The sequence below is a fragment of the Caloenas nicobarica genome, chromosome 3 (assembly GCF_036013445.1).
Source record: "Caloenas nicobarica isolate bCalNic1 chromosome 3, bCalNic1.hap1, whole genome shotgun sequence".
Lineage (NCBI taxonomy): Eukaryota > Metazoa > Chordata > Aves > Columbiformes > Columbidae > Caloenas > Caloenas nicobarica.
In genome coordinates this window covers 114,679,459-114,706,181 of record NC_088247.1, presented here as the reverse complement: position 1 = coordinate 114,706,181, position 26,723 = coordinate 114,679,459, and the positions used below count along the sequence as shown (strand labels likewise).

The following is a 26,723-nucleotide window of genomic DNA, read 5'->3' as shown; positions in this document are numbered from 1 at the left end:
AAGAATACTGGGATGTGCGTGTCAGCTGCACACATGGCACTGTGCCAACTGAAATAATTGAATTTTAAGCTGCCAAGTACTTTTTATCAAAACCTTGCCTTCACACGGCATTCTCTCTTCCTCAGTATTTTCTAGCTGGATAGTATTTTCCATTCTCTATGAATTATTTTTAAGGTAGGATTTAGATGATGCTGCTCTAATTTAAAACAAGGTTCAAAATAACTGGCAAGGGTGAACAAGTTTGAGGAACATCTTCCCTGCAAAACAGTATGCATCGCTTCTTTGTGAGGCCTGATGAAAGCACTGTATTCAGTAAAAGCCAGGTAACTTTTTCCAGCAAAATCTGTTAATCTAGTAGAAGACACCAACATGCTCTGTGAATCTTGCTTCCTGTATTTTACAAGCCTTATGCAAAACCCTTTCAATTATTTTGGATTTAAACATGAACAGATTTTCCCATTGCCCTGTGAGAAAAATTCAAAACCATGTGAACTCTCATATTTAGAACCTAGAATGAAAATGCATAACTACATATAATAGAATAGCAAATACCATTCAGCTAGTAATAAGTGCACTTGCATCTGGCAGGCATGTATTAGTAGGTAATAGGTAGCTGTTTACATTAATTTTCAAAATCAACTGCCTAAAAGATTTGGAGCAAAACGTGTTAGGGACTGAAAAGCAAAAGGTTTTTAATTCCCCAAGCCCGCTGCAGGGCAGCAACTGAAAGGCAGCAACTACCTCAGGACTGTGAGCCCAGGGGGAGACAATGAGAACCAGGTTTTAAACATAAATAAATGCAAACGTGAAGTTCTAAGTACTTTAGTGAAGAATGTCCTAAAAGTTACTGAATTATGGCATGGAAAACATTGCAGTTGTGACTGTGGTGAGGTGGACACGCAAAGCCAGTCTCATTTCTCAAGGGATGCCGAGACATTCTAGTTTTACAAATGAACGTGTCAGGTCTCTGTGTGCAAGGGGGCGTACATCAATAATGAAACAAAAAAGCCAGTGAACTTCTAGGAATCCACTACAAGAAACACCTCTGCCCTCCACAGTTTAAAATCAGCTTTCTGGCTGCTCAGCCTGGCAAATTTTCAAAAAGCCCTTTTCCACTTATACGCTGGCAATGATTTCAGGAATCATTAAACAAGAAGTGAATAAAAACACTGATATCTTCAGTAAAACTGTGCAAAATGAAACAATACAACTAAGAAAACTTTTGCAGATTTTCAGTTTTTCAAGGCCAAGAAAGTCTTATCAGCTTTAACCCAAAAGTGAAATATAAGCTATGTTCACGTACTCAAATATCAGCATATAAAAGAGCAAAATACAGAAGCTATATGAATTAAACTAACAAAAGCTCCATACCAGAGAAACAGAATCACAGCTTCTGTGGTTTTAAGTCCTTTATGTTCAACTATTTAACAAATGCAACTTTCCCTTGTTTATAGGAATTGTTCAGTTAACACCTCCTACAATTCTATATTTTCTGTGGAAGAATGACTGCATTTCCAACATTAAGCTTTAAAGACTTCCCATACGCTACATCATGTTCACTTTCACAGTAGATGAAAATTCACAAATTCTCCATGTGACAATGAACTCTCCAATCCAGATCTGAGTAAAGAGAGGATTAATAAAGTTCTATGTAACTATAGATGCTTCAAAGTAACAAAATAACACAGAAATAATGTAAAATTGGACCCAAAATATCTTGGGGGAATATACAAATGGTAATTCCCAGTTCGGTATCTGGACAGACATTAAACAGTCCATTCTGTCATGCCATCTGCTATGCAGTTACCAACTCTGCTCTGTTCTCTACGCTATTTGTGCTTTATTTTTATTTTTAAGCACGGAGTCATCCAACTTACTTGGAAGTCAAATAAAAGACATGGTGGTGAACTTTAAAACAAATTAAAGCGATACGCAAAAAAAAAAATCAACTACAAAAATCAAGTTTCAGAGATAAGGAGAATTAAAAAATTACTTCTAAATGCTTGCTTGAATAGCAGTCCAAACAAGTTTATGTTCAGTATATACAGCAAATCATGAATGCTTAAGATTTGTTTTCAAAATGTTTATTTAACAGGGTAGTTTAAAAATTTGGTAAAAAATGCCAGTCTGTGTTACAGAAAGGAAACTGAATTATTCCTCTGTGTGCACACACACATGTGCTTTTATGTGCGTGCGGAATTATAAAGCAGCCCATTAAAATATCACCTCAGACTATCACCTTAATCATGAACCAAATGCCAACATAAAATCTCACCCATACAACTGAACAGCAGCAAAGATACATGCAGAGAACACAAAAGTCTGAAGTCTACATCACGCAAAAATCACAGCACAGAAAATCACCAAGTTGCCCCCTTGGATCTATATTAAATCTACAAAACACAAGAGAGCACCGCATGGATTTAAGTGCTCCAGACATAGTCTGGAGTCATATAAAGAGCACAATGCAAACCAGCTTATGTGAACCAGTTGCAAAAATCCCTGTGCTTGGGACTCCAGAGAATACTTAGCTCAGATGCATCTGTCTGGTTTGATCAAGACCTACTGGAGGAGATTCAACTGCAGAAATCCCATTGCAAGTTGTTTTTCAGGTTTACAAGCCACTGCTGACTGAAACATGAATCTGAAGGCCAATGCAAAATTCTGTATCCACTATGCAATGCATTCACTGAGATGAGTGTAATATAAAAGGTGATTATTCACAGGTCTTGTTGATACAACACAAACACCAAGGGGATGAGAGATGTACTAGTGCTTGCACCAGGTTTTCTTCATTTGTAACTCAATAAAAACATGCAGTATTATAAAGATTTGTTAAGAGATAAGCTGTTTTGCACTGAGGTCAATATGATGAAAACGAAGAGTTGTGCTCATTTTTATCAACAATTATTTAAAATCTTATTCAAAAATACCAGCATACCTGAATATTTGCTCTTAGAACAGAAACATTTTTTGAAGGAAAAACTTTTAAGACTAGTTCAAATGCCAAGTTGAAAATGTATTTGTTTTCCTTACTTTCAAGATATCTTGAGTTTCATTCCACTTGTTTGTCCACTCTTTGGTCAGTTCTTGTACCTATAAAATAAAACAAATATTGGAAAAAAAAAAAAATCACATCTCTTCTAAAGTCCTTGATAACGCATTCTCAGAGAGGGACTAAATATTTGTGCAATTCTTTGTGAACATTAGTACTTAAACATCTAGAAGAGCACTGTTGCTCCTGCAATAAGTGGCCATACCTACAATTCCTCTCTCTCAAAAAGAAAAAAAAAAAAAACTTTTTTATAGTATAAGACAAAACAAAGGACAGAAATAGCCACTTCAAATAATGGCAGGCATTTTCAAAGAAATGGAATAATTCCACGAAGTGCTTCATCAGTCCTACAAAGTCTACTGCCACAGATTGATCCCTTCGCTGTAACAAAACAGCTCCTTTCCTACAATGCAAATAGGCACGTTCAGGCTAAAATACCCTGCAGAGAATGGCATGCAGAGGAAAAAAAAAAATCAGCCAGCCAGCCTTCAGGAGAGAATCAGAGTAGAGTTTGCTGCTACTTAGAAATCACACACTTGGTTGAATTCAGCACAGAAGTGGGAAGGTGCTGACAAAGGCATTACAGACAGGGACAGTATTGGCTATGAACGCTTAGGTTTTGTCCATCTCATGAGTTAACTTTCGCAGTTTCCATACCAGTAAAGGTTATTTCATTTCAGAGCCTTCCAGGCTTTTTAGAAAGTACTGCATAGAGGGTGCTTCACGCAGATCCACCTCAAAGCTCTGGCTGACTTGGAATCATAAATCACCTTGAATACAATATGTATATAGAGAGACACTTTCATTTATTAAATCACTAGATTTCTGTGCAGGAATTAAATACAGAGACTTTTTAAAACATATGCAATTTTTTGAATTCACTTCAACTGCAAAAAGCTGAAAACAACAAGCCAACAAACAAAAACAAACCACCAGCTACATCCCTGTATTACTTTATGTATAAAACCATTGCAGAAAGAAAAAAACAAAACAGGTCGTCAACGCAGTTCCTCCAAACCTCCACATTTGATACCTCCAGCCTACCGTCCTGTCTTCGCAGACCAGCTGCAAGTTAATCAATGGGAACTAAAGAAGTTTTTCTCATGTCTATACCTCAAGATTTCAACAGAAAAAAGTAAATACATCTTTCAATGCATCATATTGGTCCTAGTGTTGCTTATCAGAATGTTAAAATGAAAAATAATTCAAAAGATTAAAGAAAAACATGGAGGTCCATAAATCTATTTACCATACCAGAATAATTTCTGTTCCTCAGAAATCATTTAAACATTGTTCCTATATGAGAACAAATCAGCTCATTAAAGAAAGCCTCCACATATTTGTCAGATAATTTAAATATGGCGATAAAATCTTTAGATCTGTGTAAACAAATTAATTATTGCACTCATCCAATTATTAAAAGAGCCATAAACTGCAACGTCTAGAAAGAATTTTCAGTAATTATGTCTATTGTAATTATCATGAATAGTAATCACATAACCTTCTAATGAGGCTGACGAAAGATAATAAAATATGCTCGATATACTCCCCACGCAGAGGGGCCAACACTTCTGAGCAGGACAAGCAGTGATTATTGTCAGAGCATGAATAACATACTGTAATTAGCAAATAGTCAGCACTTCATATTACTCAGCTCCTGTTAGATAAAGGCCTTAGGTTTGTGCTCAAAAATAAAACCATACTACATGTACTAACAATATTATCATTCAGCTCTGATCCAGCTAAACTGTTTTCTAAACCTAGTAGGAAGATAACAAAAATAATTTGCAGCTGAAGGCTCCTACTACAGTTATGCAGGTCCTACTTTAATTTTTGAACACAACACAGTAAGGATTCTTGCATATACTAAAATGCTTTTCTAGCAGAAACGTGGCTTATGGAGAAGCCTGGAGTCTACTTTGCAGCTATAGTTCATACTAATACATGTGTTTTGTCCATTTTTGTCATGAAGTTTATTTTTAGAGTATCATTTCACTGAAAAGTGTCTTTAAAATTGGTTTTACCAGTGGGAATCCTGAGAAGCACAGACAGACACCGTGCCAATTACTGAGGTCAAAACAAGATTCTCAAAGCAATGCATTCATTCTCTAATTGTATTAATAAAGATCTAAGCAGCACCAGCATAAACGTTACCATTTAAACCACCTAAGGAGGCCCTATTTTTCAAAGGCATCATCATCTACAGTTGATTGGTAACTTCTTGACAATATTCAGAACTAAATATTTGCTGCCATGCAGCTGAATTATTCCAAATACTTTCCTCTCCTGTCTTCCAAAGTCTGAGTAATACTATTTTTTTAAAAACAGTTTGCAGTAGCAAGGTGGGAGAAAATTAAGTTGTGCACCAAAAAAAATCCTGAAAATTATCAACACTATTGCATCCAGGCTTCTCAACTTTCCTTTTTCTGGTTTAAAAACTGTTTTATGAAATTATAACTCACCCTTGCTTCATTCTGCTGAAGCTTTTCTTCCATACTTAGAGCTATTGGAGAATCCAAGAGTGCAATCTGAAATTGTAAAGAGTAAACATAATCAAGTTTAAAAAAAGAAGGAAAAAAGTAACAACTTCTGGCAGAACCAAAGAAATACAATTGTTCAACTTCTTAAATTATTTATTATGAAGTATTTTAAACTGCAGTATATATAATTTTACCTTGAAATACTGTAAACAGAGTAATCAAAATCTTGCCAAAGCAAATACTTCAACTACCAGTTATCGATTTGAGGGCACTATTTTCATTCACCATGGATACACACGGCCACATGCAAGCAGACACTGAAACCAGACACAAGTTTATAACAGGTAATTCCTGATACATCTTTATATTTCTTATTATGCATCAATAGTTAACCATTTTGCTATAATACTTACATGCACTGCTTATCTTTAATACATATTAATGTAACTGGCCTTAGAAGAGGAAAACTACTACACAACATGTACACACACAAGCAATGTTCATTGTCCTGTGACCTCCTGCACTGAATCCAGCACTATTTTTTGGTAACCAGTATCTTCAGTGATTTACATAAAGATTTGCAATACAGTATTCTGGGAATATAAAGGAAAACTACAAAAGAAATTATACAGAGATTTATATTCTACTGTGCATACATAACACCACCTGCTGTTTTACCAACCGTCACAAATTCAATTAACTTCATCAAATTTTCTATTGTCTCCCACACAGCCATTTATCACATCCTACAACTGAAACAGATTTATTTTGTGATATCCACTGTTTTAGAGCTCATAACTAGGTTAAAGCATTAGATCTTCAAAGGGGTCCAAGTTACATCTACTTTGGTAACTCCAAATTGTATTCTGAAAATAAATTAATTTTCCCCTCCTAAAGAATAAAGAAGAAACACAAGTATAACAGAGTAATTCAACCCCATGAAGAGTTTTCTAATTGTTTGTAACAAAGCAGAGCTCTCCGCTTCAGTCATCTACAATGCCTATTACAATGCCTATTACTGCTTCCAACTGTGGTCCCATCCCCTTTTTCAGCAAACATTTTATAGCATGAAATCTTGCTGAAGTACTAGCCTTCTATTAAAAAAGTCTGTGCTGACTGACATTTCACATTGCACAGTCCATCTAAAGTAAAATTAGATGGTTCTACAAATAAACCTGAAGTATCGTTTCAGATATTTCCCAATCGTATTTGCTCAAGTATGAAATCTAGCAGTCCCAAGTGACATTATGTAGAAAAGATGACTGGCCTGAGCCAATTGCATATTCCTTACTGTTAGTTTGGTTTCACTATCCTGGAAATAGAGGAGAAATAAGCCTGAGCTTGTGCAGCAAGTGTTTATAACAAGAAAGAGAGCTGTGCAAAAAGGAAGTATAGCATGACACACATTTTCTTACACTACCACTGAAAATACTTTTACATATTTAGCATATCACACACTTTCCAATGTACCATGCAGCCAAACAGACACACACACAAATTGTTCAAACCCATCTATACTCCTACATTTTTATATTTACACATCTTAAATGCTTTATACCTTCTACTAGTAAATGAAGTACCTCTTCAGTCTATCAGGCTAGACCCAGGAAATAATGTTAGTGCTCAGACTCCGTATGATGTGGTGACGACCTGTTCCACAGCACACTGCAATCAAGCTCTGATTATATTAAGAGAAAGCTAAAAGCTTTGGGATGACAATTTTTCCCCCCTTATGTTAAAAGAGGTATTCTACTGGCCATATGGAAACTGATTCAATCACGAAAATAATATTCATTCATAGCCTCATAGAGCTTGTTTACTCAAATCAATATAATGAAAGATAATTATCTCATTACATTCTAGAAATAGATGTTATAACTCAAGGAAAATTACACATACATTTCAAGTAAAGCTAACCTGATTCCCTTGAGCAAGCAGGGCTTTTAATCGGGCTATTTCAGCTCTCAGCTCACGGATCAGTTTGACGTTAGGATCCTCATTAATAGTAGGCTTGTTGATGATGTTTTTGGCTCTATTTGCATAGCGAAGTGTACTTAAAGTTTCTCCATAATTGACATCAGCAGGTGAAATAGCTGAGAAGATGAAATCAGAGACAGTTTATCCAGCAGCATATGTTTCATTTAGTAAAGTTAGTCTTTATTTTAAAAATCAGATGCACTTAATGTGGATGAAAAGACAGAAATATATGATTAACCAGTATGGCTACAATTAGTTCCAGTTCTTCACCTAGCTCCACTGCTTTCATGTCATTATACCTTTGCTTAAGTAAACACTGTATTAGAATAGTGTATTAGAATAATCAGCTCCAAAAACCAAGCGTTGTAAAGAAATCTTGCTGTCAATCTACTTAACATTTACATTTCTCTGGTAAGCATAAACATTCTATGTGAATACTTCACAGGCTTTCTTGGAATATTTTTTTTTTTTTTTTACAAGAACAGTGAGACAAATGATATTTTTCAATGATTACATTGATAATTACAAAGTCATTTCAGACAAAAACACAGTAGGTTCAGTCCAAGTTTTGAAGAGAAATTAAACAGCATTCAAACATAAAGCAGACACAAAAAGTATAAAAATATGAGCACTTCTATAATTTACAAACCTAGCTGTTCTGCTGAGCTGCAGGCATCTGGCAGCACACACAACTATTACCTATCTGATGCATCGAGAGAAATTGGTATTATTTTTACAGGCAATTTAACCAGGAAAAACAATGGAGTTTAAATGAAAGTGCTAATGCTCTCCTTCACTTAATTTTCCTAACAATATACAAGATGTTCCCAATTAAAAAGATAATTACTGCATCCAAATAGATGAGCAAAAACACAGAACACCATGCAGAAATGACAAGGGACCAGAAATCAGTAACCAAACTGAACAAGAGACCCAGAGAATCAGACCATGAAAACACCTGTAAAAATAATCAAGTAACCAAAATATTCTGCCCTTCCTCATTTTCTCAACAGTAATAAATATTCTTCTTGTGGTAGAGACTCCCTGAATGAGAGGAGATGCACTTGGCAACAGACTATACTTCTCTTGCTCACACTATCACTTCCCTACTTTATCTACTGTCTCCTCTGCGCTAAATTATTCTCTTTCTGGAAGGATGTTATAGAAATATGCCAAATCAGCATTGGATGTTTAAGAGCCTTTCCTACAGTCTGAGATGATCTTGCTGCTTTTTTGTGTGAGTGTTTATTACAGAAAAGGAAGGCCAAACAGATCTGGACAGCTTGTCAGGCTCTGTTCGGCAATCCAGCCACATTACCAGAACAGTTACTGTTGCAGAAAAGACCAACCATCAGGGCTCTGCCCAGCAGAAGCATCCTTAATAGACAAGGAAGTAGCTGAAAAAGCAGCTGGGCACTCTAACCATTAGTATAGGCACTAAAAACTCACTGTGTTTCTACAATTTCTCTTACCAATAACTTTGTCAATTAAAAAAAGGAAAAAAAAAAAAAAGAAAAAAACAAACCACAACCCAAAACAAGTTACTCAACCATGTAACTGAAAGAAAGCATCAAGAAGAAAGATGTCAGTACAGTGTTATTTAAACAGCCAGGAAAAAAAGAGCAGAGTCTGGTCCAAGATCCTCTTTTGGTACTACAGTGATGAGCCCAAGGAAAGAAAGTGGCATGGATTCTAAAAACACCCCCCAAAAATCATGCAACCAAGGAACTGCTACCCAGAGAATTTGACTGTAACAAAACCACTGAAGACCCAAACCACTGAACTTAACCCAATGCATTTTATTCCCTCAGTTCTGCTCTCCCACCATTCCCAAGAGGGGATGGTGAAACTGCATTTCATTTGAGTAGGAAAGCGCAAGAGAAATTTCAGAGCTGCTCTTCTCTTCACACCTTATATCTCTGATGTCGAAAACCCTCCCCTTAAACATCCTCCCGGCTTCACCTGGTTATTTTGGGAATGGAATTCCCATTCCAATTTGTTCAAAAACCTGCAATATGTGTGCTACAGGTAGGTTTTTAAACCAAGTGATCCTTACAGAGCTTCCTACAGCTAAAAAGGAAACTGTAAGAAAAGTTTGCTAGATGACTGATCATAAATAATTAAATTTAGACAAAAAGTTAAAACGCTGTGTGCATTCAAAAAGTAGGTTAAATAAAAAAGACAGTCTTACCCACTGAATGTCAAATGAGACCAGGTTGTTTCTGCTACTAATGCAACAAAACCAACAGTTTTGGAAAAGCAAACGAATTCACACATTAGTATCAACTACATACATAAAGCTGGAAATTTATTTACTTTTTACCGAGGATCAAAGACTGTAAGCAGGGGAGGAGAGGCATAAGGGGAGAGAAGTACAAGACTTTACCTAGAGCCAGGTTTGAGCCTTTACCATAAGTAACAGAGCTGTCTGGAATGCAAGTGAACCTCAGGAAGAAGCAGGAACTGTTACTTGAAGTTTAACTGGTCAGATTGGCCGTTACACTGGGTACGTGTCAAAGAATCACAGCGGTGAGGTAGATGTCAGAGCAAATGAAAGCAATTAGGCACATACATTTAGATGATCCTTACTTATGCAAACAAATGTCTAACGACTGCACATACACAGTCTGGATGCTTTGTTACCTTTGTGACCAAACACTCAGCCAGTGACACATGCACCCATGTAGGTAAAAGCAGAGTGTTACTAGAAGACTCAGAAATAAAGAACATTAATACATGTAAATAATGTTCTGCCTTAACAAAGCATCTGGAATCTCATTATTTACAGCCACTCCTATTAAGAATGAACTGTTCAGGATGCAAAAAAAAGTACTTTAAAACACACTTACTGGCAATCATAATCGTTTTAGAGTTTCCTCCTAGGCTATCTTTTAACAGCCAAGTCAACACAGAGTCCCTGTAAGGCACAAATACTTGTTTCTTCTTTGAAAGAGGATTTGTTGCATCCTGAGATAAATCAGCTGTGACATGGAAGTAGAAAAAAACCAAAATACATATTTTCATTCATTTTCAAAAACTGTATGTGTTAGACCTCTACTTGCGTAAGTAAAAATGAACAGAAGTGTAATGATAAAAAAAAGACAAGTATAAAGCCCAGTGACTTACCTAAGGCAGAAATTACATTTCCCAGAGTAACCAGAGATTTATTAATATTCCCTCCTTCCTTTAATCTAACCCCTGTGGCACCAGTGGCATCTGCTCTTTCACTTCCAGCAAGATCTACCAAATGAATCTTGCTAACAGTCTCACAAGGCATTTCAGAATCAAATTTAGCCTACAGAGAAAAACACAAAGAAAAGTGTGTTAAGCTACCAAATTCTGAAATTTTACCGAATCCAACCTGGTGGCCTTTTTCATGTCATGATTGAATTTAACTTGTTCACAACAGCAGAGCTTGAGAAGACAGGTGGATTAGAGGTGCCACAGAAACACATTTGAATTGCTGGATTACTCCCACACAAGCACTTCTTTAAATTGTAGTACTTGCAAATTTCTGGTCATTTATGCACGTGCGCTGACTAATGAGAATTGCTATTTACACAATGCACAGTGAACATGTGCTGAAGTAATTTTATTAAGCTTTCAACATTTAAAGTTACAGCATACACAGACATATTTACACTCAATTTCTCTCCATGCCTCCAAGTTCAGGTAAGTAGCAACTGCAATTTTATTCTAGAATTTTAACTGAGGTTTCCTCCGATTTTAATTCACGTAAGTCAAATCCGACTGCTCTGTCTCAAAATTCCCTCTACTTTTACAGAACAACAGTAGAACAAAAGCTTTTGCTGCTTGCCTCTCATCCTCTTTCAAAAGCTTTGTGATGAGCAAACCATCACTGGTGAACAGCTGGTGCATGGGATTTTGTGTATGTTTGGCAGGGGGAGACATGCAAGTTCTGTCAGTAGAGCGAAACACCTCTGTATTACCTTCTCTTCATCTAGCAGGTTATCCATGGACCATTTAAAAAGCTCCCCAAAAACAATGATGAAGAGCAGAAGCCATTAGAAAAGGAGTTTACCACATATAAACCAAAAGATCACTATGTCCTGAGAAAATGTGTTAAATCTCTCAAATATTTCATCAGTAAATCAAGGAATATAAATAGTTTTCCACTAGCAACAGAGGAAGAATCAGCAAGAAAACGCTCAGAAAACATTTCTACACTATGATTCAGGCCATGGAGACAGGTATTTTCATAAATCTTGGATAACACGAGAGCTCTGGCTCTCACACAATTGGCATTTCACCCACTCCTCCCCACTGCAGCATCGTGAAAATACCTGGCATGAGTCTCTGTTATTCAGCCTAAACTCCCAATAATTATCTCCTCAAAATCAACTAAATATCATTTTAAGTAATCCCATTACACTTCAAATTTTAAAGATTATAATCACTGATAAACATATTTATAATTCTCAAAACAGTATTTCCACACTTCTAACTTTCCCTATCACGAGACAACAACATAGTCATTACCTACCCATACCTGCTTATTTGACAATCTTATTTTTCAATTATCATATGAATTATTGAATCTAAACACATATTAAGACAAAGGGTTTTGTTTTGTTACCTGAGTGAAGTTAATTGTGAAAATGGCGTGCGACCTGCTACTGACAGCATTCATTCCAGTTGCAGCCGTCGTTCTATTTATATTTCCTGCATCCATAAGTTCCTCCACATCACTGTAATTTTGCACTAAATGTTTAGACAAGTCTGAAGAAAAGAAGAGTGTTTCAGTATGCTCAGAGGTGCACTTGATTGTCGTTGCAAAAATATTCAGATTACCCTCACTACTGCAAAGTATTGCTGCAATTAGTGTTTATCAGCTAAGGAAAGGAATGAGGCCTCGTGAACAATGGAGAACTTACACATTTACAGTAAATTAAGAAAAAAATATGCAATTTTACTGAAGTATTTAGTGCAATAACATAAGCATAATCCCTCAAGAGACGTGAACCTTCCCTGGTAAAGGACAGATAAAGACAATTAGATCCTAATAGGTTGTTTCCATCTAAACATTAAAGATTTATAATTTATAGGCAACAAATCCTTAAAACCAATTGCATCTCTTAACATTATTTAAAAATGTGTTATAAATTTACAGATAAAGCTGTATATGTATAATAATCTTAGAACTATGGAAGTGAGTGGAGATACAAAATGAGAGGCTATTCTGTTTTAATGCTTTTATATCAAAGGAAAGCACTGTATCCATCGTTGTTTAGATTTAAAAATATTAAAATGCCCTATGCAATTAGACATGACATTTCAGACTATATAAAGGCAATAAAATATCCAGTGCAAAACACTAAAAGTGTTTTTACCCTCAACATACGGCCCTTCTTTTGGATGTTCTCGTATTCGTAAATTATTAGTTTTTGATGACTTCCGTCTGAGAAGATCTCTCACACGTTCATTATAAATTTCCAGATAACTGAAAGAAAAAGATTAGAAAAATCACTGACTGATTCACAAGTCTTTAAGGAAAGGAAAGTCACGCTAACACTGTGTTTGAAAACAAGATGGATCCAAAGTTGGCTTAAGATAGTAGTGACTACAGTGTATTTGTATCATAAGGAAAAAAAGCCAAAAAAGCAAGCAGCAAGTAGAAAGGAAGCAGACATTAGCGAGATCAAGATCTCCTAATGTCAGCCTGAAATGAAGGGTAAAAATAAGGAACATTCTGTTCAGTAGCAAAGGCATTTTCACAATCATTTACATAAAGCAAAATGCACAGCTGTTGGATTGAAGTTAGAAGTATCGTGCACTTTGACTACAACTGCCAACAACAACAAAAAAAATCAATTATAGGACTGAGGCCAAGCATGGAAAAGTTATTTGGAAAACACACACTTTTCTCAGAGATAAAGTGAGACAGGGTGGTTGTAACTGAAACAAGTTTGATAAGCAGCAAACTATTAACATGCCAAGACCTACCTGACTTCTGTTCGAAAGGATGCCTCATTCCGCTTTGTTTTCTCACTTATTTTGCTGAATAATCCTTCACAAATTCGAGGTATTAAACCTGCATCACCCTGCAGTAACAACAATTCTTATTTCGAAGGCTGTATATGCATGCACAATATATTTTGAAGAATAAAATCCAAGATCACTAGTTGAGAGTTCCAACATGCAGAAAATGGGGGAAAAAAATCAAAACTTTTCAGCAAATACTTTCCTGCCCTTTATTTAACTGCAGTCACCTTGACACTTTAATCCTTGTGTGTACTGGAATGTATAGACTTGCTCCAATTCTTTGCTGTTGGGATATATTTTGCCCCTCTCATTTAGTGTGAATAATCCTAACTGCTTAAAGCAGAAACTGGCTCCTCAGAGCAACACGTGAACTGTCTTATCTCAACACTATCTTCTCTAACTTCTTCGATCTCATTTCACCATGGACTTGCCATCTGCAGACAATGGGACAGAAGCCATCTACCTGCATCCATGAGCCATTCTCACTCAAAGCCCAAATCCCCAGCTCATGGTACCTCCTGTCTTGAAAGATGCAGCAGAGGATAAAGTAGCATGCAATAGCAACATTAAAACTACATTCCACAATGTACATCCCACAATACAGCCAAATTAAATTTGATATTCAACTTCTGAATGCTCGACCCTGCAGTTAGAGTTTTCATGCATAAAGTGCTTGGTTGGTTGAATAAAGCAAACCGAAAAAACCATATTCCTTCTCACAGATCCCTACAGACCACGCGGTTTACTAACAGGGCTGTCACTATCCATTACAGGGTCCTTGCCACTTCAGCTAACAGCAGGATGTCATCTTCTTGGTTAAGCTGGCACTTGAGAATTGAGCCTCATGCCAGCGAGGCTGTTGCTGCACCACTGATGTCAAGCACACATCAGAGTGCAAGGCAGCCGCTAACACCACTGAGATACCCAGAGGCTCGGCGTGCAGCTCTCCCCTTCCCGGTGCTCCGGGGAAGCTCCATTCCCTGCCCGTTGCTCCTTTCCAGCCAAGCAGCGAGGCAGTAGTCAAAGCCAGGCTTTTCCCCAGCAGCAGAGTGTCACACAGCTCTGGTCTCAGCTGCCAAGGGGCTGCTTCTTCCCCGCCGCCCCATTTCCACCTAGTCTGATGAGGCTGCTGACCAACAACCTGCTGTGCACACCTCCTCCCCACCACTTGAGGAAAACAGCAGGTAATGCTCCTTCAGAGCTGAAATGAGTGAACGTGGCTCTCAGGAATGAAAGGAGAGGACATATACATACAGATGAGCTTTGGGCTCCGAGCTGCAAACTCAGAAGCAGCTTACAAAACAGTCTGTCCGCTACAATTTGCCTTCAGTCCAAAAATGCAGAAAATATTTGATGCGATGGACTAATTCCAATTCTACGCATCGCTGAGGCAAGAAGTGTTCTTGCTTAAAGATCAGGGCCCTGTAATTCCGCAAGAGGCAACTTAGGACAAACCAGACCCAACATCCAACGTGAGCACAGCCCAGGCACTCCAGGCACCCAAGCAAGTTTGCCTGGTGGGATTCTACAGATATCTGGCAGCAGGAAAACACAAAGACAGTGACTAATCTGCACCAGACTCTGGCACAGGGAGTGCTCCTTGGGCAAAGATTTCTGTTCTACTTGGACTCCCATACAAAATCCGACACTTTTAGCCCAAGCCTACTCCAGTCTGCTCCTGTGCTGGTCCCCTCTGTCCTCATTCTTCAGCTTCCCACCGCATTTTCTATCCCAGCAGTCTTCTCCCAGGTGCTCCTCTTCTTCTTTCCTTTGCCTAGATACAACTCATGATTCATCATCCAGTCTCTTTTTATTTTAATCATACTCTTATCCCTCCATTTTGCCCTTGCCCAGCTCCTTCCTCCTCTTAATCACAGCCTCTCTGTCCTTTTCAAACCAGGCTTCATTCTTTGAAACAATAAGCTGTTCTCTCCTTCCATCACACCTAGTCCTTCACCTGACTGCACCTTGGTTTAAAGAAAAATAAAAAACCACCCCTCTCTAGATAAAGGGAAAAAGTTGCAGCTTCACTGGGCTGTTTTTGAGACTTGATAAGAAAGGAGCCACCCTTCCCAATATGTATCAGTCTCTACTCCAGGTAAAGTTTCGTGATTCAATGTTGGAATTTTCCCTACACTTTTTTTTTTTTTTTTTTTTAAACCACAGAAACAGGAAAAAGTAAGACTTTTCTTTCATCTCACGCTTGGAAACACCTGAACAGTTTTAATTAAAGCTTAAGGATAAAACATGAAAGATCCATCACAAAGTTTTAGGCAAGTCATTAGTGTCTGACATAATTTAGCAACTGCAAAGAGTCTTAAAATATGAAATATTAGTTCTAATCGAGTAACTTTAACCACAGCAATACAGTGATGATAAATGAAGAACACACAGTTCCCAGCATTCTTCATCAGTAAAATAAACATCTCACAGAATGTATATTCTTTATTAGAAACTGTATTTAAACATTTTCTCCCCTTTTCACTCCCTACAGCTCCAGGGCAGGATCAACTACATCTTTGACAGGGTTTTTTCTGGGTTACAGTTTCCAGCCATGGAAATCTGTAGAACCAAAGCAGGTAGTTCACTCCAGAGCTGAATTTTCTCATTAAAAGCCTTTTTTCCCCCTCCAGGTTGTTCAACCAGAAAACTCCTTATTGCAATTTAAATGTACTGTTTCTTACTCATCTACCTTAGACAGAGAACAAATAATTCCCTCCCTTTCTGCAGCAGCCTTTCACGTCTTGGAAGACTTTTGTTCCTCCACAGTGTTCCTTTCTCTGCTTACGCAAGTCTCACCTTCTTGACAGATCATATTTTATACATCTCTGATCATTTCAATATCTCTGCTCAAGACTTACTCTAACTGGTCCACATATTTCTTGAAATGATTGCTGCACACAGCATTGCAGAAGCCCTTCAGAGCCAGGAACAGCAGATATTGAAAGCAAAATGAGAACAGAATCCATACTTTTTAAGGAGAAGTAAGGAAAAAAAGAAAATTTATTTCCAGTTCAAGTTTTCTTATACCACTGTAGTCTCTCTGACAGGGCCATCAATTTTCAAGCATTTAACTTGGCATCTGAGAATATTTTATACACACTGTACAAATCCAGATTAAAGTATTTATGTATCACGGCAAGAAGATTAGACCTTTATTATTGAATAGTGTCAAACAAACTTCAGCACCTATTCATTTGCAAAATGTCTTGATGATTACGGTCATTACATACAGTGAGGCAGACTCATAAAAATGTCACTTTTATAAATTTCTGAAATAAAAATCCACATCTAGGTCATAACATATTTTCTGGTTACAAAAGTCTAATCTGCTTACCATATTGAAGTCAAATATAAAGCTACTTTTTCAGTGACAACTGAAAAAGACTTACAGCTAATTTACTCCCCTAAACTAAAAGAGGTGCAAAGTGGCCAATCTTACTACATTTCGAAAGAGTGATCTACCTAAGGAAGGACAAGTGGTAGTATTTCCCTTTTTCAATTCTGCTGGGGAAAGAGATGCTGAATTTTTCCCCCCCAAGGCCTAAAAGAGAACAAAACCTGCAGAGGTTGCCTTGCAAACAGGCTTCATGAGTCCGCTCTTTTAAACTGCTCCACTGGGTTCTTTATGTCCTTGGGCTGTCATGGAAGCAACTACAGGAAACTACTCCCGTCCTGTCCTTCACTCAAATACTGCCAAATGCTCCTCTTCCAGGGTCTTCACCACAGTGCTCAACAGGAGTTTATCCTGAAAATTCAAGTTACTGTAGCATTTCATAATGGTTTGCTGAAACTTACCTTTAGCACCTCTCATCCCCACTTTCTATTCCTCACTTTGTAGCCTTCTCTAAACAGGGCTCAAGGACCTATTTTAATCTTTTGACCCTTCAAAATAGGTCTAAAAACCAGATCTCTTCAGAAAGAGCTGATCATTCATATTCTCAAAATCAGTATCTTCTTCTTTGCCTCGAGCTGGGCATAGAAAATCAGCAGTAACAGTTGAAATTTTTGGTTTTGTTACTGAACAAAAATCATTGCTTTTTGTCCAACATAACAGAGTATCACTCAAAGACACTTCTTCCAACTGTAAGTATCTACCTATAAAATAAACAGCTTCTAAACCCTCTGATTACCAATCCAAGGTACAATAGATGGGGGGTCAACAGCATACAGACAGGATCAGCAGTAATAACATGCTCTTGCAACAGCATTATTTCAACACATTGCTACAGAATAAAAATGCACATTTGCAAAATCCAACATACCTCATTTCCCATCATGGTGTAGGACTTCCCAGATCCAGTCTGTCCGTATGCAAAAACACAAGCATTATAACCTTCAAAAGCAGACCTAATTACATCTGTACCAAGATTCTTGAAAACCTAAAAACAAAGGAAGTTTTTTAAGACAACAGAAGCTTGGGGGGAAAATCTGTCATCCGTCAGCAATCCAGCATGGCAAATATTGAACAATAAAATGCCACAACATAAGCTATTGGCATCAACCAATGATATTTACTATAGGACAGGAAATTAGTACTTCAAATAAAATACTAAACTTTACTACTGTATTTATTTTATAGCACTTCAACAGGATATTTTCTACTTCTTTTTCTGTCAGAGATGTACTTGACATGCAGAAGTACAAAAAAAAAAACCCAAACAAACAAAACAAAACACACACATCCTTCTTCCTATAGCTCCAATTTCTTTCAGTTTCTCTCAGATACTTCATTTACTTTTCCTTATTGTTAATCTCATTTTTGTATCTTTGCCAGCTCTCTATGTTCTGCAAATATTCAGCCCCTTCTCAAAAGGAAAGGTTTCAATGATCCTGTTGGTTTCTTGGTTTGTGTTTCTGGAGGGTTTTTCTTGGTTGGTTTTGGTTTTTCCTTTAACCAAATGTAAGAAAATGGCCCGTTATTTTCTCTGTATTTCCTCCCTAACTGGCTTTTACATACCATTATTTTTAGGCTGGCAAACATGGAAACATGTTGGGTTGGGTTTTTTTTTTTTTTAATGTGGTAAGTGGCCTTCATTCATCAGCTGGCCCCTTCTCTTTTCCCTCAACACTTACAACCTGGTAATGATTCCTCCTCCATATCCCATAACATGGGAGTCTGTTCTCAGCTAATAATCTAATAATCTCAGCTCTCAGATGCCTTCAACACCTTCCCCTGCAATATTGGCTGCAATATCCCCCCCCAGATGCCCAGCCTTTAATTATCCATCCCTTTCCATCCATATCCACACTGGTTAAGGAGTAACACTTGGTGCAGCATTTCTCTCCATGAAAATATTAATCTGGGTCTCCCAATCCAGACATGATTTTCAAAACATCTGATAGATGTTCCACATAATTTGGCTACTCATCTGCAGAACGTGTGGTTTAAGTTAACCAAGGTGTACAAGTCATTACTGATAGCAAATGGCACACCCACACAGTATAATCATGCTATTCCTCCCTTGGAGGAGAGCTGGGTAATTTCTTTAATCATTAACACTCAGGTGCAAGCATGCCTTTGGAATACTTAACTTGACCTTCCCTTGAGCAAAGGAGTTGCAATTCTGTAATCTGTGATACTTCTCAAAAAGGAAGAGTATAAAGATCAGCCAAAGTACAATTTCACTTGTCATTTGAAAAGGAGCGTCTTAGTTGAAGTCTCCCTCCTGAATAACTGCTCCTTTATTTTTCCACCTCTTTTTCCCTCTCGCTATGTCCAAGTTTTTACCCCACCATCTGGACCAAGTCTTTATGCACTAGTTTTGACTAGTTTCTCTTTTAAAAATGTGTGTATAACTTGCAAAGTGATTTGAGATAGTACATGGGACACTTACAGTCAGTGTCATCTAAACACAGAAGCTTAACACAGGTTAGAAGAAAATACATTGTTAGGATGGAACTTTGACAGAACCAAATGACTGGGACACTGTTTTATCCCAGAAGGGCACTAAGCTCATCAAAATTCTATTTGTTTCTCTTCCATGAATTAAAACTAAGTAGCTTGATGGTAAATTGCCACTCCCACTCCAAATTTTTAATACTAAAGCATAGTTTGCATCTACAAGGCATATTAACGGGGCATGTAGCATTAGACATCCATTTATTATTTTTCTGCCTTTCAGAAGGAAAAATATAACAATCATGAACAAAGTGCACTAGGCAACCGCATTACCAACAATCAAGATCAATTTTATTCCATGGCACAATGAATGTGAATGAAAGACACTCTTCTTCTACACCACTGGTGCAGTAAACTGGAAATTCTGCAGCAACTTGATAAGAGCTTAACTACAAAGTCTTCCAATTAAATACAGAATAAATAACATAAGCAAAACAATAGCTTGTGCAACATTTGTTTAGAAATTGCACTCCCATGGTTTGAAAACTCCTTTTGTTTTCAATGTGCTGCGCGCACTGTAATTAAAATGACACTTTATGCACAGACAACAATATTTTTGTGGCTGAGAAAGAGAAGTTCACGTTCTTGCCAGTAAGGATGGAGGAGGCAGTCTGGGGCTGTGGGACACATTGTAATAGCAGAATATGGAACACGGACATCTAAGCCATGTTTAGGATTTATTGTTAGCATCCTATTACTATGAACCATAAAGCTCATAGCTTTAAAAGAAAAAAAAAATTGCTGACCCACTCTGAAATAGAAGCAAAATGGCACCAATGAGGAAGAATTTAAAATAGCAGCTGAAGGTCAGAACTTTAATTGACAACTGGCCTGACGAAAATGAAGAGATCTGTTGAAGAATGGGGAGACCCCAGGCTCTAATCTTGCAGTTAGCCCAGAGTGACACATGGGGGGTGGTGGCTTCAATTGTGGGGATATAATTGTCTCAAGTTTTTTTTCTGCTGAGGGTCCCTCTAAAGGAGGCACCCAGCTTGAGCTGCTCTATGCTGTACCTTGCAAATAAATCATTTATTTTGAAAGAAGTTCTGGAATCCATGCCTGAGTCTCTGCTACGGAAAACCTAGGGAAAAGGAACTTACTTAGCACACGGGAGGAGAAAGAAGAATCTTCTTCTATGTATACCAAGACTTTTGGAAAAAAAGAAACAAAACACACTTCAATCAGATAAGAAGAATGTTTCTTTCCGAGTGAATTAAGGATATACACTGGTTTCTCAAACGTGATTTTTTTCAAAAAAGCTTTTCAAAAACAAACTTAGTGCTCAGAGAAGTTTTCTAATTTGACCTTACAAGACAAATCAGACCAGAGAAGTAGAAAGAAGGAATTCAGCCTGCTGTATTAGAAAACACAACACTTAACAAAACAAAATTCAAATTCTCAGGCACCTAGGGAATTTCTAAATTGCACAAGAAGCACTTTCAATGGAATGAAGTTTAAAACAATGCTTTTTAAGGCAAAGAAAAGGGAAAAAAAATCAATTATTAACATTCAGAAATCCTACCATTTCTTGACAAACAAAGCTGGGACTTTCACTGTCTGCTGAGAAATAGGAAAAATCATAGGTAAAGGTCTTAGTTCTTTCTCGTCCTGGGTCTCCACTACCACCCTCTGGTACCTATTTAAAAAAAAAAAAAAGGAGAAACTTTTTACACTAAATCAGAATATAACATAAGGCTATAAAAATTTAGAAATTTAAAATGACAGGTTAGCCTATTATTCCAACAACAGCGAAAAAATTAGCAACAGATATACTCTTCAGTAAGGATAGTCATGTTACAAGACAGCACAGCAGGAATTGTTTGGATTTCAGCTCACTGCTCCCTAACACCGCTCTACATTTTTGTCACAACACTTCTATTCAGTTAAATCAGTCCTGTATATGAAATTCAGTTTATAATAAGGGATTATCCCACATGTATAAATAGGAGCCTGGGAGATCTTTGCACTATGAACAGCATTTCAATGTGGACTTGTAATTAAATGGTGTTACCTACCTGCTGCTTAAGACATGACAGTTTGCACTATGCTTCAGCAATAGTCACTGCTTCTGAATCAGTCCAAACAAACTATACACTGAAACTCCTTTTCATATAATAATATTTGTCATTGGAAACTATTTTGCAAAAACCTATTTGCTGTGCATGATTTCTCTTGCCAAGAGAAAAGTTAAAATATACCATGAAAATATCATAGCAAGTGATGGGCACTTTGGGTTTAGTTCATTTTCATGGGAATCCCTGAAGACGATTTCTACAGATGAAGCAAAGGTTTAATAGCTACCAAGCAGGTACCTCTCTTCTATTGCTGGCTCTCATCTTCCAGATACATAATGACCAGAGTGACACACCTTAGAAAAACCTACAAGATACAGCCTACAGTGGTTTGCAGAAAACTGCGGTGCAGTAAGTTAACAGTTTAATCTGTTTCCCCAAAGGATTACTTCAACGGTCTATTTTAAAAACTAGGGGCTATTCTCCACAGTGCAGTGAGCACCACTGTTTCATCCAGTCATATTTTGTCAGCCATTCAGTTAGGAGTTCCTTTTTAAAATTGTGTTCACTCACCTTTAAGTTTGTGATTGTCGTTTTGTTTTTTTCCATTGAAATAATAAACTTTGCATTAAGTTCTTTCTCCCTGAAAGAAAAACAAGACTTGAGTATGTTAAATAAAACGTATCACAATAATCCACAGCCATATTTCCACTCATGAGGTTGCTTGCCACAATCAACTACCAAGGGAATTTGGTTTTATTTGATTGGTTTTGTTTGGTTTTTTTGGGTTTTGTTGTGGTTTTGTTTCTTTGGTGGTTTGTTTGTTTGGGAGTTTTGAGGTTTTTTGGGGGGTGGTTCTTTGGTGTTTTGGTTTAAGTTTTTTGTTGTTGTTTGTTTGTTTTAATTATTCTTGTGACCAATGTTTATTTATTGCTATGGGATCCAGTTGAAGTACTCAGGCTTGCCTCCAAATCCTTTCATCTAGAGAGAGAGCAGCAGCTCAGAGAAACCTGCTTCCGGAGTTTGACTCTGCAAGGCAATTAAGTGGTTTATTCTTGATTTGAAGTACTCTGATCCAAAGCCCAGTGAAGTCAATTACGTGGCTCTAAGGAACTGCGAAACACAACATTATAAGATAAGACCTGGCCTCTTACCACCATCCTAGCAGTAGCAGTCCCCATTTACCCATATAGCCTAGGTAATGGGGACTAAATACTTAAACCACAAAACGTCAGTATTTTAAACCTCACTTAGAAACGAGGTACCCGACATTTTTTTGAGCTGTGATGCCCATGGCAATGCGCAGGAGAGGCTCTGCTGCTAAGGGAGTGTTACACAGGTCTGTTGCTTCCCAGAGCACAATGATTCCAGGAAGAAGAAAAGCCCGGTTCTCCAGCAGTGTTCTCGTGCATCCACATTTATTTCACATCGGTCGTTTCTGTTTTCAAAACTATCATAAAAAATCATTAGCTTAGTGTCTAAAAACACCATGTATCAACCTGCTTGCTAGATGTGGGATTTCATTACAGTTAGTCATAAGAGTAACACAGGCTGCTCTTGAATGACAACCTGGAGCATAACATCTCCTGTGTTGTTAAAAACACAGGAGAAAAAGCGACGGAAGAGGAGGACTGTTATACACACTATGCAAAACTTCGCTTCCCAAATGCTGACAGACACGCTTGTTCCAAAACCAGCTGCTAAATCACCTGACAAACTGGTGTGCCTGACTGGTGCCAAGGAAAGCAAAGGGCTTTAAAGTAATAAAGTGCTGCTTTACCACACTGCACGGCATCTCAGCAATTACTGGATATCCATTCGCACCAAGCAAAATAAACAGGAAACACCTGAGTTCAGGGTCTTAGTGCCATTTTCTTACTCATGGCACACTAGATCACCCAGGTCTATGTCCACCAGGTGACACTGCAGCTCCCCTCTATTCACATTCAGTTTCCCAGTAGAAATTGTAAAGAAGAGCAAAACCCCATTTTAAAACCTACATTAATGAATAAAGATTAGGCAAATAAAAGTGCTTATTTAAATATCAACACATTAAGTTATTTTCTAAGGTAATAAAACACATAATTGTTATAATTACAGCATTAATTATACAACCAAATTTAGATCTACCATAGAAAAACATTAGAGGCACGTCTTAAGAGACGCCTCTCAGTCATTTCCATGTCATCCTTAGTAGCTTTTACTAAGGTCTACACTTAAGAGACTGAAATACTACGATGCAGCTATGAGTAATAAACAGAGAAATGGAGAAGTTTCCAATGGTATTTTTAGTAATAAAGGGATTTTGACATGGCAGTAATGCCGCCTGTGCGTGGCTACTGCTCACGCTGCTTCCCAAACTGCCTCTACCTGTCTGTAACTATTTGCTCAGCAAAGGTGTAATAAGTAATGTGGCCCAATCAAATGGTTTATATTCCCACGAACGTTTGTTTCAAATATAATTTGTAACGTGCTTCCTATAGGAAGTTCAGAAGGGCTCTAGGGGGGAAGAAGTTTGGGCAAGAATTATTGCTTTTTTGTCTGGATTTCTTCATGCTTGAGGTATATGAGAAGAAATAATAAAATATGTTTGTGCTTTCTTTCCCAGAGCTAGCCAGCTCTCCATATTACAAAACCTAAAGCTACTCAATAATGGAAAACTGATACAAAATGATCAAAGTCTAACACCCACGTACAAACTACACACAATTCTGAGAAGCCTACAGTCATTAATTTTTGTGGTAACACCGATAACAATATTCAACATTATTAAAGAATGAGGATTTCAAAGTAAAAAAAAAAAAAGCCTTGTAAAGCACTAGCCAATAAAAAAATAATAAACAGAACTTTGCATTCTTGTAGGCGAAGGGATAGGGAGAGGACAACCTGAAAACAGGAATACTATGATCAGAAGCAATAAGCCAACCTGCAAGATATGAAAAGAATTAACAGGAATCAAATGCTAAACCTTCATTTTAATATATGAGACAGCTGAGTATGATTTATTGTACACATAAAGAGGTTGACAGGATCCCATAAAACACAATTGCTTGCATGATGCCAGTCATTTCCAGGCACTTGCTTCATGCAGTTCTGCAGGGTCTGAGTCCCTTCCAAAAAGTTTTGATTGCAAGTTCCACCTTAATTAAAGTTTCATGCTGTAAACAGCTGTACGGCAGTGTTGGGTACCCTTCTGAGAACCTTCAGGGCGAGGAGAACCCTGCTGCAACCAGCTGCTCCTCCAGCATCCATAGAAATCCATCTCAGCCCAGAGACAAGCCCCGGCCACTACCCAAAAAAACATCCCCACCAACTCCATCCCCTTCATTATAAAGCAACGTAAAGGGGCTGGCTGCCAAAACCAGTTCACAATTAACACTTTGATGATTTAAGCAAGCCTGCTTCCCCTCAAGCCCAATCTGTTCCCACGGTGGCGATTTGGGCCAGCCTCCAGGCTTTCCTTGCTGCTGTTTCATACACCACGTGGAGCTCCAGGATCACAAGGGAAAGAAACTTCTAACCCGTGATCCCGTGGCCCCAAACCAAACTACGAAGCGATCAAGGAGACGAGTTTCTTGGCACAGACACCAGGAAACACATCAGCCCAGAGCTACTATTGCTAAATTCAGCTAGTCATCCAGCAATTAATGGCAAGAAGGAGAAGGGAAAGAAAGAAAAAAAAAAAACCCACAGAATGACTACTTCAAATAATACTGGCACTTTGTTTTAATATAAACAGTATCAACGTTATTACCAAGACACACTTAAAAGAACTAGTTTGCTTGTCTTGTAATGGGATAACTTATTAAAGCTTTGCCCAAGTAAGCCATTTATCAATTTTTTTTTCACCACAAGGGGCACATGGATTATGAAGAACTGCCCTAAACTCAGGATGATTCAGAAGCCATATCAAAACACAGCAATTCCACGGAAGAAGCTCCAAGGTAGATCTCTTTATGCCAACTTTCTTTCTCTCCTTCCTTTGTATTCCCCGCTTATTTTCAGGGCAAGGACCAGAGCAGCTTTTGCACCTCCATGGACATCTAGTCAAAATCATACTACAGGGAGCCAACTATGAGCACTATCTCCAGATTTCAAGGCAACTTTCAGTGGCCTCTGTTCATTATGTCACAAGACTTTCTGAACATCCTCCCACAGAGAAAAGGAAGAAGAGCACGGAAAAGCACCGTTACCTCAAATATAAATCCACAAGGAAAGCTTTAGAAAAATTCTTATTACAGACATGCAAAATGTGTTTGGTCTTTTTCCAAGTTCATCTTTAAGTTCCTTCCTTTAAGGTTTTTCAATGGGAGGTGCAGTTATTTAAATAGTGCCTTTTTATTGATCTGTTCTGTATTATTCAGACACTAGAGCATTTATTATAGCTTATTTCATTAGAAAATCATGATACTGTGTTTTCTATTAAAATAATACTACGGGAATCAGTTGTGTTTACCGTAATACCTGTCAGTCATAACTCTGAAAAGAGAAAGATGCATTTCATCCGGGGGGTGGGAGGGGAAAACCAAAAAGGAGAGGACAGAAAGTGCAATCAGTTTTCCCAAATAGTGTTTCAAAAGACCACTTCGGCAAACTTCCAAGGCCGCACAGCCAAGGACACAGGCACTACCTCAACTGCCTGCGGAGCATCTCTGTGTCAAAATGGAACAACTGCCTGTAAAATATACTCTTGGAAAATCACTTAACTATAGACATCTAATGGAACGTCTATTGGAAAAGGATTATACTGAAGAGCAGAAATGCGATTTTGTTTTTCAGCTACTCAAAGACATAGTCTGAGCACTTGTAAAAGCAACTCAACCATGCTTAATGGCTTTTCTTTTCAGCAAAGTGCCTGCTGCTTCTTATATTCGCATTTTAGGCACAATGTTACGGATTTCCTATTTTATCGCTCTGCTTGTTCAATACCCAGGTGTATTTCTGAGGTCGCAAAGAGAAAGCATGAGGGTTGCTTAACGACCAGGAAAATTCAAGGTAGATTTAACTGAAAAACAAGCACAAAGTGTGTCACAGAAAGAACTTGGCTTTTTCTTCTAGCTTGGTAACATACCAACTGTACATTTGCCCTGATGTCCCATCGAATTGCACAGACCAAGAGCACTTCCCTTTGTTGGAGTAACTCTTAGAAGGGGAACATTCAATTCAACCATATACTTTAAAAAGTCAAACAAAAACCCTCCTACACAAGAAATTCTTTGTTACTTTCTGTAACTACAGGAAAAGTAAAGTTTGTGCAATCTGAATTATCACACAATTTCTCTTTCCTATTCAAA

General features: G+C 37.7%; 1 protein-coding gene across 4 annotated transcripts in view; it reads right to left on the bottom strand.

Moving 5' to 3' along the window:
- Window positions 1–26,723, bottom strand: part of KIF16B (kinesin family member 16B) — a 134,265-nt gene that overhangs the window by 95,450 nt on the left and 12,092 nt on the right. For all 4 annotated transcript variants that reach the window (XM_065632211.1, XM_065632212.1, XM_065632214.1 and 1 more), the window contains exons 2-12: window positions 22,003–22,072; window positions 20,940–21,053; window positions 17,781–17,897; window positions 13,477–13,574; window positions 12,864–12,973; window positions 12,110–12,252; window positions 10,639–10,807; window positions 10,362–10,493; window positions 7,453–7,628; window positions 5,518–5,583; window positions 3,037–3,096 (exon numbers count right to left, since the gene is read on the bottom strand). In XM_065632211.1, coding sequence (XP_065488283.1) covers window positions 3,037–3,096; window positions 5,518–5,583; window positions 7,453–7,628; window positions 10,362–10,493; window positions 10,639–10,807; window positions 12,110–12,252; window positions 12,864–12,973; window positions 13,477–13,574; window positions 17,781–17,897; window positions 20,940–21,053; window positions 22,003–22,072 — 1,255 coding nt within the window. The remainder of the gene's footprint in view (window positions 1–3,036; window positions 3,097–5,517; window positions 5,584–7,452; window positions 7,629–10,361; window positions 10,494–10,638; window positions 10,808–12,109; window positions 12,253–12,863; window positions 12,974–13,476; window positions 13,575–17,780; window positions 17,898–20,939; window positions 21,054–22,002; window positions 22,073–26,723) is intronic.